We start from the raw sequence: 17,443 nt of genomic DNA, 5'->3' as shown, positions 1-17,443 counted from the left end.
TCTGCCATTTGCTGCTGAAAGCTATGGCATTTCACTGCTGAGTTTGACCTTCACTACGCCCTACCACAGACTCTATACAATGTTTATGGTTTATCTTTATAGTTTATGATATTATTACAACTTCTTACAAAGAGATAGTGAGGGAACGACTGAGCCGTTCCATAGTGCTTTGGTCGTAATTGTTATGGTCAATTTCCTGCTCGGGGTCTGTAAAATATGTAATTTCATATTATTGCTCTCTGCTTAGTCATTTCCACAGCTGTGCTACCAGTAATAAAGACTGTTTTATTAATCATAAATACTAAAGGCATTGTAATTGGACTCATTAAAATGTCCCTTAGCACCAGAGAGACTTAAGCGTTCCTTCTTGGGGCCTGCAGTATATCATACAGTAAAAGGGACAATTTTAACGTTGATCATAAGGGGTAAAATGAGCATGTAGTCTGTCTTTGGGGGGCTGTGAGGGAGTATGTGGCTATGGGTGTAGACTTGACAGCAGCTGGTTTCAGGTTCAAGTCTGAGAAGGATCTCTGCTACCGACAAAGTCAATTTACATTGGATAAACATACCGTCGGAGAAGGGGGGATTACACTGTACATGAAAAAACTCTCAAATCTACATACAGTTGAAGTCGGAAGTTTACATACACTTATGTTGGAGTCATTAAAACTCGCTTTTCAACCACTCCACACATTTCTTGTTAACAAACTACATTTTTGGCAAGTCGGTTAGGACATCTCCTTTGTGCATGACACAAGTCATTTTTCAAACAATTGTTTACAGACAGATTATTTCACTGTATCACAATTCCAGTGGGTCAGAAGTTGACATGAACTAAGTTGACTGTGCCTTTAAACAGCTTGGGAAATTCCAGAAAATTATGTAATGGCTTTAGAAGCTTCTGATAGGCTAATTTACATAATTTGAGTCAATTGGAGGTGTACCTGTGGATGTATTTCAAGGCCTACCTTCAAACTCAGTGCCTCTTTACTTGACATCATGGGAAAAATCTAAAGAAATCAGCCAAGACCTCAGAAATAAAATGTAGACCTCCACAAGTCTGGTTCATCCTTGGGAGCTATTTCCAAATGCCTGAAGGTACCACGTTCATTTGTACAAACAATAGTACGCAAGTATAAACACCATGGGACCACGTAGCCGTCATACTGCTCAGGAAGGAGACACATTCTGTCTATTAGAGATGAACGTACTTTGGTGCGAAAAGTGCAAATCAATCCCAGAAGAATAGCAAAAGAACCTTGTGAAGATGCTGGAGGAAACAGCTACAAAAGTATCTATATCCACAGTAAAATGAGTTCTATATCGACAGCAAGAAAGAAGCCACTGCTCCAAAACCGCCTTAAAAAAGCCAGAAAAAAGTTTGCAACTGCACATGGGGACAAAGATCGTACTTTTTGGAGAAATGTCCTCTGGTCTGATGAAACAAAAATAGAACTGTTTGGCCATAATGACCATCGTTATGTTTGGAGGAAAAAGGGGGAGGCTTGCAAGCCGAAGAACACCATCCCAACCGTGAAGCACGGGGGTGGCAGCGTCATGTTGTGGGGTGCTTTTCTGCAGGAGGGACTGGTGCACTTCACAAAATAGATGGTATCATGAGGGAGGAAAATGATGTGGATATATTGAAGCAACATCTCAAGACATCAGTCAGGAAGTTAAAGCTTGGTCGCAAATGGGTCTTCCAAATGAACAATGACCCCAAGCATACTTCCAAAGTTGTGGCAAAATGGCTGAAGGACAATGGCCATCACAAAGCTCTGACCTCAATCCCATAGAGAATTTGTGGGCAGAACTGAAAAAAATATGTGCAAGCAAGGAGGCCTACAAACCTGACTCAGTTACACCAGCTCTGTCAGGAGGAAGGGCCAGAATTCACACAACTTATTGTGGGAAGCTTGTGGAAGGCTACCCAAAACGTTTGACCCAAGTTAAACAATTTAAAGGCAATGCTACCAAATACTAATTCCGTGTAAACTTCTGACCGACTGGGAATGTGATGAAAGAAATAAAAGCTGAAATAAAATCACTCTCTCTACTATTATTCTGACATTTCACATTCTTAAAATAAAGTGGTGATCCTAACTGATTTAATACAGGGAATCTTTACTAGGATTAAATGTCAGGAATCGTGAAAAACTGAGTTTAAATGTATTTGGCTGAGGTGTATGTAAACTTCCAACTTCAACTGTAAATGTGTCCGTTAAGCAAATTCAGTGTCATAACCACAGAAAAATATAGATATTCTTCACTTTCACTTCCTGGATGTTGCTGTTGGCCCGGCCTCAATTCTCATCGCTGATTGGCCGGTGGGAGTCACTGGGGGACACTGGGATAGCAGACTGCAGCCTCTTTCAGTTTCTCACACACATTGTGGGGAAAAGTGGGAAATATGTTTTGGCAACGTTACAGCAACAGTAAGTCATTTTGGGTTGGAGAGGAAAGGGCCCAGAACTGCAAGAGGACACCATTCAATAGCTAATGAGAAAGTTTTATTCTGAATATACTGTATTTGCACATGAATAAGCATTTTCCAGGATTATAAACATTACTATTTTCTTTCTTTCGTCGGAGAATAATAACAGTATCGTACAAATTTATACATGACTGATTCAGGCGAATCAAGTTCCACAAAAGTGTAACATCTTAAAAGCACAATCAAGGGAGATTGACGGGGAGGCCCACCAATAGCCTGTCAAAAGGGAGGCTGACAAGGGGAGATTAGTGGACAGGTCCACCAATGGTCTGCCATGAAAACGCTGGCAGAGAAAGATTGGAGGGCGGTCCCACCAATAGCCTGACATAGTGTGGCAGGCATGGGACACTCCCCTTAAAACACACCGAGCGTTCTTGAGAAAAAAAAGAGTCCAGAAAAAGCATAACCCACACAATCCACACAGAGAGCACCACAGCATCGAAAAACACTTCCAATCACTCTGCTAATATGTTATTCCTGAGGTGACAGCATCTGATTTTAGCCCTTAGAGTGGCATGAAATAACCAGACACCATTTCCCAAGGGTCTAGTCTGGTCTTGAATGTGACAACCTGTGACAGAGGAAAAGATATGTATTGTTACATACACCGGAGAGGTGCAGTGAATTGTGCTGTTTTACAGGGTCAGCCATAGTAGTACAGCGCCCCTGGAGCAAATTAGGGTTAAGTGCCTTGCTCAAGGGCAAATTGACCGATTTTTCACCTTGTAGGCTCATGCATTCGAACCAGTGACATCTCGGTTACTGGCCCAACGCTCTAACCGCTAGGCCACTGCGCTCAGTCAGACCAGGGCGGTACCAAATGCTGTCTCCTCAAGAGAAAGGCAGTAGAAGCTGTATCGTTATCATATCATAAACAAACACCCAACAAACCCACGGTATTATGCTTCCCATCCCAACGTTACACACCAAAGCAGGAGAAGATAGAGTGTACTTTATCTCATTGCCTGCCACTGATACAGTATCATGGCATTATCATGCAACACAGGGAAAATAGATGAGATTTGCATTTATTCAATCCTAAACGTTGCATAAACGTTAGTAATAGGTTTCCCGGTAAACAGAGAAAGAGAGTCCTATGGCACTTGGTATTCTTGAATGTTCTTAGATATTGAGGGTCTTAAATACCAGTATGTTAGTTAGTTTCCCCACAGAACATTGAAACAACCATTACGGGACCCTAAATGTCACCTCAGACCACTCGTATAGTTTCGGACATGACAGCAGTCCGCCTTTGGTGATGGTGCTTGAGTTTCGCCACATAACATATTGGCAAATAATCATAGCTTAAGACTGGGATCATAACAAAAGTCCCCTTCCTCTTCAGTGTTTCAGAGAAATGAAAAAAGCCCAGAAGGATTTTATTCTGGATGACGTAAGAACGCTTTGTAATTATAATTTAAGCAATGATAATGAGGTGTGGGAGAAGTATTTGAATGGCACTAGAGACCACACAGCGTAATCATGTAGTTTCCCAACTCTACACTGAATTGCCTATGTGGTTTCCTGAGTCCATATGCCTCTGTTTTCAAAGGAAACACTGCGTGAATGTTTCTGACATTACCCCAAGGCTCCTTTAAAGTCCCTGTTTTCAAAGGAAACACTGCGTGAATGTTTCTGACATTACCCCAAGGCTCCTTTAAAGTCCCTGTTTTCAAAGGAAACACTGCGTGAATGTTTCTGACATTACCCCAAGGCTCCTTTAAAGTCCCTGTTTTCAAAGGAAACACTGCGTGAATGTTTCTGACATTACCCCAAGGCTCCTTTAAAGTCCCTGTTTTGGCAGTTGTTTGCATTTTCATTTACAGCAATTAATTCAATGAAGTATTACTAATACTACTCTTAAGCAAGTTATCGGAAACTATGATTGTCAATTGTTATCGAATCGATTGTCTGAAATGATCTTTTTTAGTGCTTAAGAGGTGAATTCAGTGCCAGGAACTCCTGTATATTTGCTCTACAACAGATCAGTAACACTAATCGACCATCAGATCACGTCCCAGTCCAACTAGCTGAATTGCATCAAAGAAAAAACGTTTTTTTTTTTTTTAAAGCACAGCATATCTACCATGTCCCTCTTTTGAACCATGTTCAAAAATGAAACGAATACAATACATTTAGAGAGGAATTGTTAATATTCTGACATGATAATAAAACCGTTTTTTAATAAAACCGTTTTTCTACAACATTGAATAAAGAAACTTAACCTTATGTCTCTTCCACTCAAAGTTATTCCACTGCATAATCATTTGGCTAGGATGATTGACGGGTCCAGATTTGGTCCTGAATAAAATGAGGCACATTTCTGTTATTTCTTATGTAGTATTTTGGTGGCTGTTCTTGTGGAGAATTGAGTTAACAGGTGTATAGCATAGTATAGTACACTCAGAAAGACAGTATCCTATTGTCAATCTGTCTTGAATCCCTAATTCATAAAGTTATTAAAGTACCAGAACCACAAGGCACACAAAAACTAAGAAAGTAGGACTGATATCCACACTGACATGAATGAATTTATATTGTATTGTATTGATAGACATTCTCAATAGGTCTTAAAGCAATTTCCGTTTTAATTCACTTTGCAACGAGGTGCAATTGTTTTTGATTTGGGGAAATGTTCTCTTCAATAGCGGGCAGAACATTGTGAGAAAGACAGATTCTTGTAGTTGCAAGTCACGTATTCAACGATACTCAAATCAAGAAGTGATACATAAGCAAGCACAAATAAACTGTCATGTACCAAAGTCTACATTTCCTACATCCCTCCTACTCTTTCTCTTCATTTTATATCCATTGCATTGACGCATTGAAATCAATCAAAAAATAATGGCATTAAAGCCAACATAACACAGTAGCATGCAGCTATGCCCTTCATCCTAATAAAAAACAAAAACAAACTTAAATATTCAAATGAATACCAAACACATCAAGTTTCCTTCAGGTCAGTAGCCACACAGTCAAATAAATAAAGCTAAAGGGTTTGTCTGACTAAGAATCAACATGGCACTAGAGATTAGACCAATGAGCGCACTAGAGGCCAGCCGGGGTGCCCTGATTGGTCAACTGCACTTTGGCAATAATAGTTAGTTCAGAGGGACCAGATACCAAGATGGTAGGACCCGACATTGACCATTTGTGGTCAAGGTTGAGGGACAAGTGGTTGACCGCAAACAGAAAGGGATCCATCAGTTCAAACAGGGTGGGGGCAAAAGGGTTCATATGTGACCACATGTATGTGAATGAATATGATGGTCATACACCACATCTATACAAGGACAGCAGCGTCAATGTAAATGTGTTGCTACTTTTAAATGGGACTTGAAACAAACAGAATAATGCCAACAGCACCCCAGTGTAAAATAAAAAACATTCTGATTTCTGACTTCCTATTAAACAACTTATTGCAACTTGAACAAAACAAACACACATTTCAATTCTGAGTAACAAGCCACTGCAAAACGCTTTGAAATAAATAACTTTGTGACAAACACAACGGGACGGTTGCGAAGGGCAGCACTGTTTCTGGCAGTGTTGAATAAAAATCAACGGGGATCTCTTTTAGAACATCACAAAAACCTAAAAGGAACCCAAAAGGAAGAGGCAGTCCTTTCACTTTCCCCCTGGCACTGTAAGGCAGTCCAACCTGTAGCATTCGCAGGGTTGTCATCGTCGAGCCAAACAAAGGTCAAAGTTCACCACTCAATCACCTCGATCTCCCTAAGCTCAGATGGCTGGAAGCTCAGATGGCTGGAGGGGAAAAGTCAGGGGTCTGGGATGAAAGTTCTCGCTTAGAATTTTTTTTTACATCCCACCGACGTTAACTTTCCTCACTTTCTCCCACCCCTGGGTGAAGAAATGTAACGAAACCCTTGAAAAACGCAAATATCCCAAAAGAAGATCTGTCAGGAAGTGGTTTCAGATGTTTTTTTGTTTTAGCGTTCGTCGTTTTGAGGCGGCGTTGCTTGCCGGTTGCAACCGAGGTCTTCAGAGGTCACGAGGGGACGGCGTGGTGAGTTGAGCCAGCCAGGAGCCAGAGCAGGGCCAGCTGCAGCGCCACCATGGCCAATAGGGACGGGCTCAGAGCCGACGCCCCGCCACAGTCAAAGTCCTCCTCCTGACCACGGCAACAAGAGGGGAGGAGGAAGGTGGCAGGGGGACAAGTTAGTGACAGACACAACCAAGTTGATGACCGTCTGACCCTGCTGACTAAAAGATAATGGGTTCAGTAGGGGTACAACAGCCCAGTATGTCTTACATATTCATAAAGCTATGTTTGATGACATAATAGCAAGGTATAATGGTACTAGACTGCATATCCACATTGGATAGAGAATGGGGTATGTATGGAATAATTGTAATCTGAGTATGGAATAATCCATGTTGGATTATCTGATGTCTGATAATCTGTACAGCTCTATAGAGTGGAATGTAATAACAAAACATTTTCAGACATATATAATTTGCTACATCATAAAATAAATAATAATTTTTTAGAGTTAAATTAGGAAGCAAGGGCCTGCGTTAGCTAGCATCTAGATTAGTAAGCACGTCAGTTGACAAACAGACAGATAAAGAGAGATGGACAGAAATACATAGTATGATACAGAGAAAAAGAGAGAGAAAGAAAGAGAGAGAAAGAAAGAAAGAAAGACAGAGACAGAGACAGAGACAGAGAGACAGAGACAGAGACAGAGACAGAGACAGAGACAGAGACAGAGAGAGAGAGAGAGAGAGAGAGAGAGAGAGAGAGAGAGAGAGAGAGAGAGAGAGTAAGAGAAAGAGAGAGTGCTTGATGGGACTGACCCGAGACAGCACATGAACAGTGGCAGCAGTAACATGAGCAGAGAGGAGGCCAATGGAGAGCCTGCGCTAGTCGGGCACATGTGCTCATCCTAACCATCAACAGCCAATCAAAGAGCAGGAAAGAAACAGAAACAGAGAGAAAGAGAAAGTCATGCAGCAAACATTCCACAGTTAGCAGTTAGAAAGTCCATGTGCAAAGTGAATAGGCAGAAGAACGGAGAAAACAGAACACTTTGTGGAAAGGTGAAGAGAGAGAAACAGAGAGAAGCATCTAAATAGAAGGAAGGTGTGTGTGTGTCTACGTCTGTGTGTGTCTACATATGAATGTGTGAGTGTGTCTACGAGTGTGTGTGTCTACGTGTGTGTGTGTGTGTGTGTGTGTGTGTGTGTGTGTGTGTGTGTGTGTGTGTGTGTGTGTGTGTGTGTGTGTGTGTGTGTGTGTGTGTGTGTGTGTGTATGTAAGAGAAAGAGTGCAAGCAGAAGAAGTTAACACCATCATGAAACTTTGAGAAACCAAAAGGTTTGCCACTGGGATAGGACTAGTCTGAAAAACAAACCAAAGCATTCAAGTGCAGAGATTTCACACACAAAGGAGTTTAGTCATATACACTAAATATTTGCTTACTCTTGAACCATACAGTGCAGTATGTCAATACCTGGCAATAACTTGTATTTGTGTGGGAAATCTCTGCACATATAGTAATCCAAAGACAAGAGTAGAGAAAGAGGCAGCCATTTTGAGTAAAAGATGGAACATTAACAAGAGAATTATGCACAAAGAGAAAAGCACATGCATTGTGAAAACATATTAGTGTATTGTGAGTTTTGACATTGTGACGTTAAATTTGACGGTTGCCATTTTTAAACACAGAGGATGACAAAATAATGACGTGACCTACCCTCTCGTTGTTGTCGAAACAGGCATCTGGACCTTTTCGGAACCTTGGTTTCTCAGCCATTTCACATGGGTCTGGTCCCCCAGCTACATCAACCCATTTAGGAAATAAACCATTGGTTCTGGTAGCTCAATTGGCTAGAATATATCTACTGAACAAAAATAGACACGCAACATGTGAAAAGTGTTGGTCCCATGTTTCATGAGCTGAAATAAGTTATCCCAGAAATGTTCCATTCATACAAAATGCTTATTTCTCTCAAACTTTGTGCACAAATTTGTTTACATCCCTGTTAGTGAACATTTCTCTGCCAAGATAATCTATTAATCTGACAGGTGTGGCATATCAAGAAGCTGACTAAACAGCATGATCATTACACAGGTGCACTTAGTGCTGGGGACAATAAAAGGCCACTCTAATATGTGCAGTTTTGCCACACAACAATGCCACAGATATCACAAGTTGAGGAAGCGTGCAACTGTCATGATGACTGCAGGAATGTCCACGAGCTGTTTTCAGAAAATGTAATGTTTATTAAATCTACAATGAGCCGCTTTAAACTTTGTTTTAGAGAATTTGGCAGTACGTCCAACCGGCCTCACAATCGCAGACCACATGTAACCACCACGCCAAGCCCAGGACCTCCACATCCGGCTTCTTCACCTGCGGGATCGTCTGAGACCAGCCACCCGGACAGCTGATGAAACTGTGGGTTTGCATAAGCGAAGAATTTCTGCACAAACTATCAGAAACGGTCTCAGGGAAGCTCATCTGCGTGCTCGTCGTCCTCACCAGGGTCTTGACCTGACTGCAGTTCGGCATCGGAACCGACTTCAGTGGGCAAACGCTCACCTTCGATGGCCACTGGCACGCTGGAGAAGTGGGTTCTTCACAGATGAATACCGGTTTCAACTGTACCGGGCAGATAGCAGACTGATGTTTGTTGATGTTAACGTTGTGAACAGAGTGCCCAATGGTGGAGATGGGGTTATGGTATGGGAAGGCCCAAGCTATGGACAACGAGCACAATTGCATTTTATCGATGGCAATTTGAATACACAGAGATACGGTGACGAGATCCTGAGACCCATTGTCGTGCCATTCATCACCCGCCATCACCTCATGTTACAGCATAATAATGCACGGCACCATGTCGCAAGGATCTGTACACAATTCCTGGAAGCTGAAAATGTCCTAGTTTTTCCATGGCCTGCATACTCACCAGACATGTCACCCATTGATCATGTTTGGGATGCTCTGGATCGACGTGTACGACAGTGTGTTACAGTTTCCGCCAATATCCAGCAACTTTGCACAGTCATTGAAGAGGAGTGGGACAACATTCCACAGGCCACAATCAACAGCCTGATCAACTCTATGTGAAGGAGATGTGTCGTGCTGCATGAGGCAAACGGTGGTCACACCAGATACTGACTGGTTTTCTGATCCACGCCCCTACTTCTTTTTTTTTTTAAAGGTATCTGTGACCAACATATGCATATCTGTATTCCCGGTCATGTGAAATTCATAGATTAGGGCCCTTATGAATTCATTTCAATTGACTTATTTCCTGATATGAACTGTAACTCAGTAAAATCTTTTAAATGTTTGCATGTTGCGTTTATATTTTTGTTCAGTGCAGTTCTTGCATCACCAGATATTGTGGGCACAGAATTAAATGGAACACTATTACATTGTATCTCTATGGCTGTGTGTAACCCACATTGTGGCCACACATACCCAATCGGTATCACTATCCACTTTGGATAGAAGTGAATGAAAGCAACTAGTAAATGACCATATCAAATTAAATATCAAGCCATAACACTAATCTAAATGTGAAAGAACAATCGGAACAGATGCTTTCAGAAAGACATGGAAAAACCACGTCATTTTTGGAGCAAATCAAATAGCCTCATCTGAAACCCTTTTGGCTGCCATTTTGAATTTATGTGAATTTTCATTAGGCTCCTTGCATAATTGGCTACAGCCCTGGGGTGTTGGAGGGGATATGATGGATTTGATTGTAAGCCTTTCAGAGTGGATTAGCCTTCGCTATCATCTGCCACAGAGAGAGACAGGAGACTGAGTCAGTACAAGTCTGAGTTTGGTTCATCTGCCATAGAGAGAGACAGGAGACTGAGTCAGTACAAGTCTGAGTTTGGTTCATCTGCCATAGAGAGAGACAGGAGACTGAGTCAGTACAAGTCTGCGTTTGGTTCATCTTCCATAGAGAGAGACAGGAGACTGAGTCAGTACAGGTCTGAGTTTGGTTCATCTGCCACAGAGAGAGAGAGGAGCCAGTCAGTACAGGTCTGAGTTTGGTTCATCTGCCACACAGAGAGAGAAGCCAGTCAGTACAGGTCTGAGTTTGGTTCATCTGCCACACAGAGAGAGAAGCCAGTCAGTACAGGTCTGAGTTTGGTTCATCTGCCACACAGAGAGAGAAGCCAGTCAGTACAGGTCTGAGTTTGGTTCATCTGCCACACAGAGAGAGAAGCCAGTCAGTACAGGTCTGAGTTTGGTTCAACAGCCACACAGAGAGAGAAGCCAGTCAGTACAGATCTGAGTTTGGTTCATCTGTAACAGAGAGAGAAGCCAGTCAGTAAGTACAGGTCTGAGTTTCACTTAGCCATAGAGGAAGTTCTGATCCATTGTGGAATATGAAACATATTGTACTCTGCTTGTAAAAGTCAAGAATATAGGGACCAGTAGGATAAAAGAAAAAAGCCTGTACAACTTACTTTTACAACTGTACACCTTTTAATAATTAAAAAAATAATAATCTAGTTAGATGTGATTATTTTAATTAGAGTCACTGTATATACAAAGACCAGTAAACTAGAACTAACAGACTGTAAGTAGTACAGATGAACTACACTAGACATGAATATATTACTACTATATTACAATATGAAACATTAGTGCTCTATTGACTGTATGTTTAAAGGATACAAGGCTGCTCCGCCTGTATTAAGGGCTTGTGGTCACATGACATGCAGGTGAGCTTGGCGTCGGCGATGACGAACACCAGGTTGGTCTTCCACAGCTTCTCAGCATGGAACATCCTGGATCGAGACAGAAACGAGACACAGAGGAGATGCCATGAGACAGTCTGGCATTGGGAAAGACTGGGTACTACAATACTACGGTTGAAAAATTCCTGAAACTTTCCATAATGTTTACATGTTTTCCAGAAATCCCGGTTGGAAGATTCCCGGAATCTAATTCTATTTCATATTTCAAGTGAAATACCCGTATGTTCCAATGAAAACATAATTGTCTGAATGAGTTGAGTCTACCTACCAAACATAAGCTGCATCCAACCTTGAAGGGTCGGTGTGAGGGCAACACTGTCTGCTGATATATGGTCCAAGCTCTAGTCCTAAATTACACCGGCCTCAGACCATAGCAGACCATAGCGGACCATAGCGGACCATAGCAGACCATAGTTTTGAGTTTGGACAGAAAGTGACCTTCTTTATGGTGGTTGTTAACTGGAGACGTACGTGAAGCTAATGCACAGCAACACAGTGCGGCAGGCACCCCATTAGACAGCACGAGGGAGCCTTAAAACAGCAAACGCACCGCCAAAATTGTGGTCTGCCTTGCAGCATACTGACTGTACCTCACCTTTAAGGCATGTGGAGTTTACTACCTCCTCGGCCCAGGGGACTCCACTTTGTCATTAGAGTGCCGGATTTATTCGGTTGAGTGCAATTGCACTAGCAGCACTAGCAGACCACTAGCAGACCACTAGCAGACCTCTAGCAGACCTCTAGCAGACCTCTAGCAGACCTCTAGCAGACCTCTAGCAGCACTAGCAGACCTCTAGCAGACCTCTAGCAGACCACTAGCAGACCACTAGCAGACCACTAGCAGAGCACTAGCAGAGCACTAGCAGAGCACTAGCAGACCTCTAGCAGACCACTAGCAGAGCACTAGCAGACCTCTAGCAGACCACTAGCAGAGCACTAGCAGAGCACTAGCAGACCACTAGCAGAGCACTAGCAGAGCACTAGCAGACCACTAGCAGAGCACTAGCAGACCACTAGCAGACCACTAGCGGCACTAGCAGACCTCTAGCAGACCACTAGCAGACCACTAGCAGAGCACTAGCAGACCACTAGCAGACCACTAGCAGAGCACTAGCAGACCACTAGCAGACCACTAGCAGACCTCTAGCAGCACTAGCAGACCACTAGCAGACCACTAGCAGACCTCTAGCAGACCACTAGCAGACCACTAGCAGAGCACTAGCAGACCACTAGCAGAGCACTAGCAGACCACTAGCAGACCACTAGCAGACCACTAGCAGAGCACTAGCAGACCCCTAGCAGACCACTAGCAGACCACTAGCAGAGCACTAGCAGAGCACTAGCAGACCTCTAGCAGACCACTAGCAGACCACTAGCAGAGCACTAGCAGACCACTAGCAGAGCACTAGCAGAGCACTAGCAGACCTCTAGCAGAGCACTAGCAGAGCACTAGCAGACCACTAGCAGACCACTAGCAGACCACTAGCAGAGCACTAGCAGACCACTAGCAGACCTCTAGCAGCACTAGCAGACCACTAGCAGACCACTAGCAGACCTCTAGCAGAGCACTAGCAGACCACTAGCAGACCACTAGCAGACCACTAGCAGACCACTAGCAGACCACTAGCAGAGCACTAGCAGACCACTAGCAGCACTAGCAGACCTCTAGCAGCACTAGCAGACCTCTAGCAGCACTAGCAGACCTCTAGCAGCACTAGCAGACCACTAGCAGAGCACTAGCAGACCTCTAGCAGCACTAGCAGACCACTAGCAGAGCACTAGCAGACCTCTAGCAGCACTAGCAGACCTCTAGCAGCACTAGCAGACCACTAGCAGACCACTAGCAGACCACTAGCAGACCTCTAGCAGCACTAGCAGACCTCTAGCAGCACTAGCAGACCTCTAGCAGCACTAGCAGACCTCTAGCAGCACTAGCAGACCACTAGCAGACCTCTAGCAGCACTAGCAGACCACTAGCAGACCTCTAGCAGCACTAGCAGACCACTAGCAGACCACTAGCAGACCTCTAGCAGACCTCTAGCAGACCACTAGCAGACCACTAGCAGAGCACACCAAGACTATATAACAAGAGTACTTTAGAATGAAATCGCACATAACCTGTGTGAAGAAGTTGTTTGTAGTCTCAGTGATTTAGCTATGTGGTGGGGTGGAGGTGCTTGTATTCAAATGAGGGGCTCTGATTCCCAAGATTCTTTGCGTCCTACATTCAACCCACTGTGCCTTCCAGCCTGGCCAAACGTAGTGTCCTACCACATTGCCATTTCAGATGTATCCACAGTCATTAAAACCAATTGTATGGCCGCACCATCTTTAGATAGGATCCTATGCCCTATTATTGGAACTAAACTGTCAGAGGTAATATGGGCCAAGCACATTCCACTGTCTTGAATCTGCACAGCTGGTTTAGAGCAGGCCTGATAGCAATCAGCCAGTGCTTTTTCCCCACTGAGCCACATATAATCATTTATTCTATTGAGGTAGAGTTGTACTTGGCTCTTGGTGGGTTCATATATAATAAGTGTGACGAGCAATGATCCCTCTAATTTCTTTCGGCACTGAGCAAATTTCAGGTCTGCTGAGCGCAAACTTTCCGTGCAACATCTGGTGTGTGTTTACTGTGAACACTGAGGCTGTACCTGCTTTAAGTTACAGTTATAACAGTGGCTAAGTAGGCTACTGTGGCTATTTGATCATAATGTAGGCCTATCAGAGTGGTCTACCATCAAAAACAATGGAGAAAATGCATCCCATAACATTTTAACATTGAAATAGCTGTTCTATCATTCAGCCTACAGTAGCAGCCAATGTGTGGTGTTTAATTTAGGCCTACATTCCATGAGACTTTTGGAAAAAAAACATGCAGGACTTGACATTAACCTGTTTATCCACTTGTCCTTCAGACAAGGTGACTGAAAATGTGTTGTTTGATGCAAGAAACCACCTAACAAAATAAAATGCATTTTTATTCCCATACCATTATTACAGAGAATCAGACAAATGATGCTTTGATCTTAAAACAAGCGTATCCACTCCCAACCTCATGCTAAGCACAGTCCAGTTGAAAGTGAACGGCACAGATCCATATATGGCAAAGGTCTACTGCAGTTCTGATTGGTTATGCCGCACCGTAGAATAGAGTGTGGAGTATGGACCGGAGTCGTGCCTGTCAATGAAATAGAATCCTACTCCAATGCGCTCTTCCTACAAGAAAATCTCTTGCATAGTTCGTTTAGTTTCGGTATGTTGCATTGAAAGTGGGTAATATTGTATTGATTTGATCACAATTCCCACATTAAAGGGAAATGTTGATAGTATTAACTAAAGGAGAGAACTAGAATGTTGAGTGAAGTTCCATCTTGTGCTCTGCGTTGCAGTCCCAGAGGAGTTTAGAGGGAACATTGTCCATGAGGTTTTACCAAGGTTATGTTCAGTTGGGTACGCCATACCAAAACGTTTTGCAATGGAAAATGGAATTCTATGTTGTTATTGGACAAGTTTAGGTAGTGCCTACCCATTAAAAAAAGGACCCTGGAGTGTGTAAAATAGGTTGCAGTGACTGACAGCTCTCACCTGGAGCAGTTTTCACAGTCTAGCGTTCCTCTGAAGGACTTTTCCTCATTGTCATAGAAGTATTGAGTCTGCTCCGTGATACAGCTCTCCTTGGACATGTCAGGTATTTCCTCATCAGTGTCCGCTGTGGAACACACAGCACGCACACACAAATGCAGCACACACGCACAACACACACGCACACAAACAAACAAACAAACAGATTGTCAAGGATCCAGCAAGGTATGGGTTATGTCCATAGAAAACACTGTGTACATTCTCAAGTTCTGAGAAGACAAGTTACTGTTCAGTTGCTCTGGTAGCCAAAACATACAGAAATCCATCTACATTTGAACAATGTTATTTCTCAATTAATATTCCTGGCATAGCTCATCATTGAGCTTGATGAATAACTTGCCATGCTCTGAGAATACCGTCATTGCTTTCATAACAACAGCGTCAATACTTTTTATTAAGGGCCCGTCATGCGAAATAGAAAAGGGCATTTTATTACAACGTAATTTATATGGGATCATACTTAACAACCTAATTTAAAAAAATGTTTTAGAAGAGTCGGAAATCTCACCTGCGTGCAGGAAATTAGGGAACGCTATGCTGACCAACAACTGTTGTAGTATCGACCTGTAGGGAATCAAAGTACACAAATTATTACCTCTTGACAGAACATCCAACAAATCTTCTGTCCGTGACAGGATAAATACTCACATACTGTATCATCACAACCCACATTTCTTACAGATTTTCATTCAGATGGCGAGTTTATTGGCTTTTAGCGAAGGAAACGCAAATGTCATAATCAAAAAGCCTTTGTGTGGAAAAATATGACAGTGTGTTAGCCTCCCTGTAAACAAATCTAATTTTATTGGACATATTTTAAGACACACAGCTAATGAAATCAGGACAGAAGGCGAGCTAGTGTAAACAAAGTGCTCTGGGACCTGTAGAATGCTTACACAGATGGCCCACAGACTGCCTCTGTATCTTTACATCTGCACTGGGAACAGTGTTAAAGAAGCAAGAGTTGGGTCTCACCAGGCTGCTGCTGATGCTAACCATCCAACGTTCAAAATGTCTGCTATGGTGGGCTGCAAGGGACAAAAAGGTTGGGTATTACAAAACACATTGCAAAACATATTTTCACATGGTGAAGCCCAAGCGTAACTTCAGGTAATCGAAACAACTCCCAATAACTAAACATTCCATGTAAAACAGCACATTTTAAACTTGGGCTTAAACCTTTTCTAAACATCCTGATTGTGCTGGCAAAGCGAGTCTCGAGCCGAGGCATTTGCCAAGTGCACGGACACCGACTCAGACAAGATTTTGGAAGGGAATTAGCACAGAGCCCACCACAACAGATGCTAGTGTAAATCTACAAAGTGAAAAGGAACAACAAGTAGGTTCCGGTTTGACTGAAATAACAGCCATGTTGTTTTGATTATGATTAGCATGCAATGCTCTGGTCTAGTGACTCAGGCCTGTGTCCTTTCTTTCCAGGTTGATAGAGTTTGGTCATCAAGGGGAGCTAACTAACCATGTTAAAAGTCATATCAAATTCCAATCCAAAGCTATTATCTACATCTTTGATCTAAATTTGTAGTCAACATCTATTTGTGAGTAACGATGAAAATGTAGATCAAAGTCTGTTAATTGATACAAACGTATGATACAAATCTAGAACCAACATCGACCTAAATAATTCTGTAAATGACATTAAATTAAAGTGATAGATCACTCCAAAAGTGTGTCAGAAGACTACAGACCACAAAAGTTGTTGGTTGTGTAGATCCAGCTTTAGATGTGCTATCTTAATTTGATCAACATTTTTTTGCAGAGAATTTTCCATTGCAAATTAGGTAGGTTTAAAAAGGCTTCTAAAGTTTGTAATTTCTACAAAATTCCAGACTTGATATGTCCTAACGAAAAATGTATCAACCACTACAAAAATGCCCATTAATTATAATCCACATGTCCTGTTGCTGCAGGATTAACAAATAAACTCGCCTTCCAGACTCACATTAAGCATATCCAATCCAAAATTAAATCTAAAATCGGCTTCCTATTTCGCAACAAAGCATCCTTCACTCATGCTGCCAAACATACCCTCGTAAAACTGACCATCCTACCGATCCTCGACTTCGGCGATGTCATTTACAAAATAGACTCCAACACTCTACTCAACAAATTGGATGCAGTGTATCACAGTGCCATCCGTTTTGTAACCAAAGCCCCATATACTGTCCACCACTGCGACCTGTTCGCGCTCGTTGGCTGGCCCTCGCTTCATTCTTGTCGCCAAACCCACTGGCTACAGGTTATCTACAAGTCTCTGCTAGGTAAAGCCCCGCCTTATCTCAGCTCACTGGTCACCATAGCAGCACCCACCAGTAGCACACGCTCCAGCAGGTATATCTCACTGGTCACCCCCAAAGCCAATTCTTCCTTTGGCCGCCTTTCCTTCCAGTTCTCTGCTGCCAATAACTGGAACGAACTGCAAACATCACTGAAGCTGGAGACTCATATCTCCCTCAATAGCTTTAAGCACCAGCTGTCAGAGCAGCTCACAGATCACTGCACCTGTACATAGCCCATCTGTAAATAGC

At 42.8% G+C, this 17,443-nt stretch overlaps 1 protein-coding gene across 1 annotated transcript in view; it reads right to left on the bottom strand.

Annotated features, from left to right (window-relative positions):
* Nucleotides 1-2,488: 2,488 nt before the first annotated feature.
* The window catches only part of LOC120031842 (voltage-dependent calcium channel subunit alpha-2/delta-1-like), a 60,828-nt gene continuing 45,873 nt past the window's right edge, over nt 2,489-17,443 (bottom strand). The window contains exons 29-34 of the mRNA XM_038977661.1: nt 15,873-15,925; nt 15,406-15,461; nt 14,841-14,964; nt 11,167-11,279; nt 8,215-8,297; nt 2,489-6,626 (exon numbers count right to left, since the gene is read on the bottom strand). Coding sequence (XP_038833589.1) covers nt 6,504-6,626; nt 8,215-8,297; nt 11,167-11,279; nt 14,841-14,964; nt 15,406-15,461; nt 15,873-15,925 — 552 coding nt within the window. The 3' untranslated portion in view covers nt 2,489-6,503. The remainder of the gene's footprint in view (nt 6,627-8,214; nt 8,298-11,166; nt 11,280-14,840; nt 14,965-15,405; nt 15,462-15,872; nt 15,926-17,443) is intronic.

Source organism: Salvelinus namaycush, chromosome 38 (genome assembly GCF_016432855.1).
Source record: "Salvelinus namaycush isolate Seneca chromosome 38, SaNama_1.0, whole genome shotgun sequence".
Classification (NCBI taxonomy): domain Eukaryota; kingdom Metazoa; phylum Chordata; class Actinopteri; order Salmoniformes; family Salmonidae; genus Salvelinus; species Salvelinus namaycush.
This window is presented reverse-complemented; position numbering and strand designations above follow the sequence as displayed.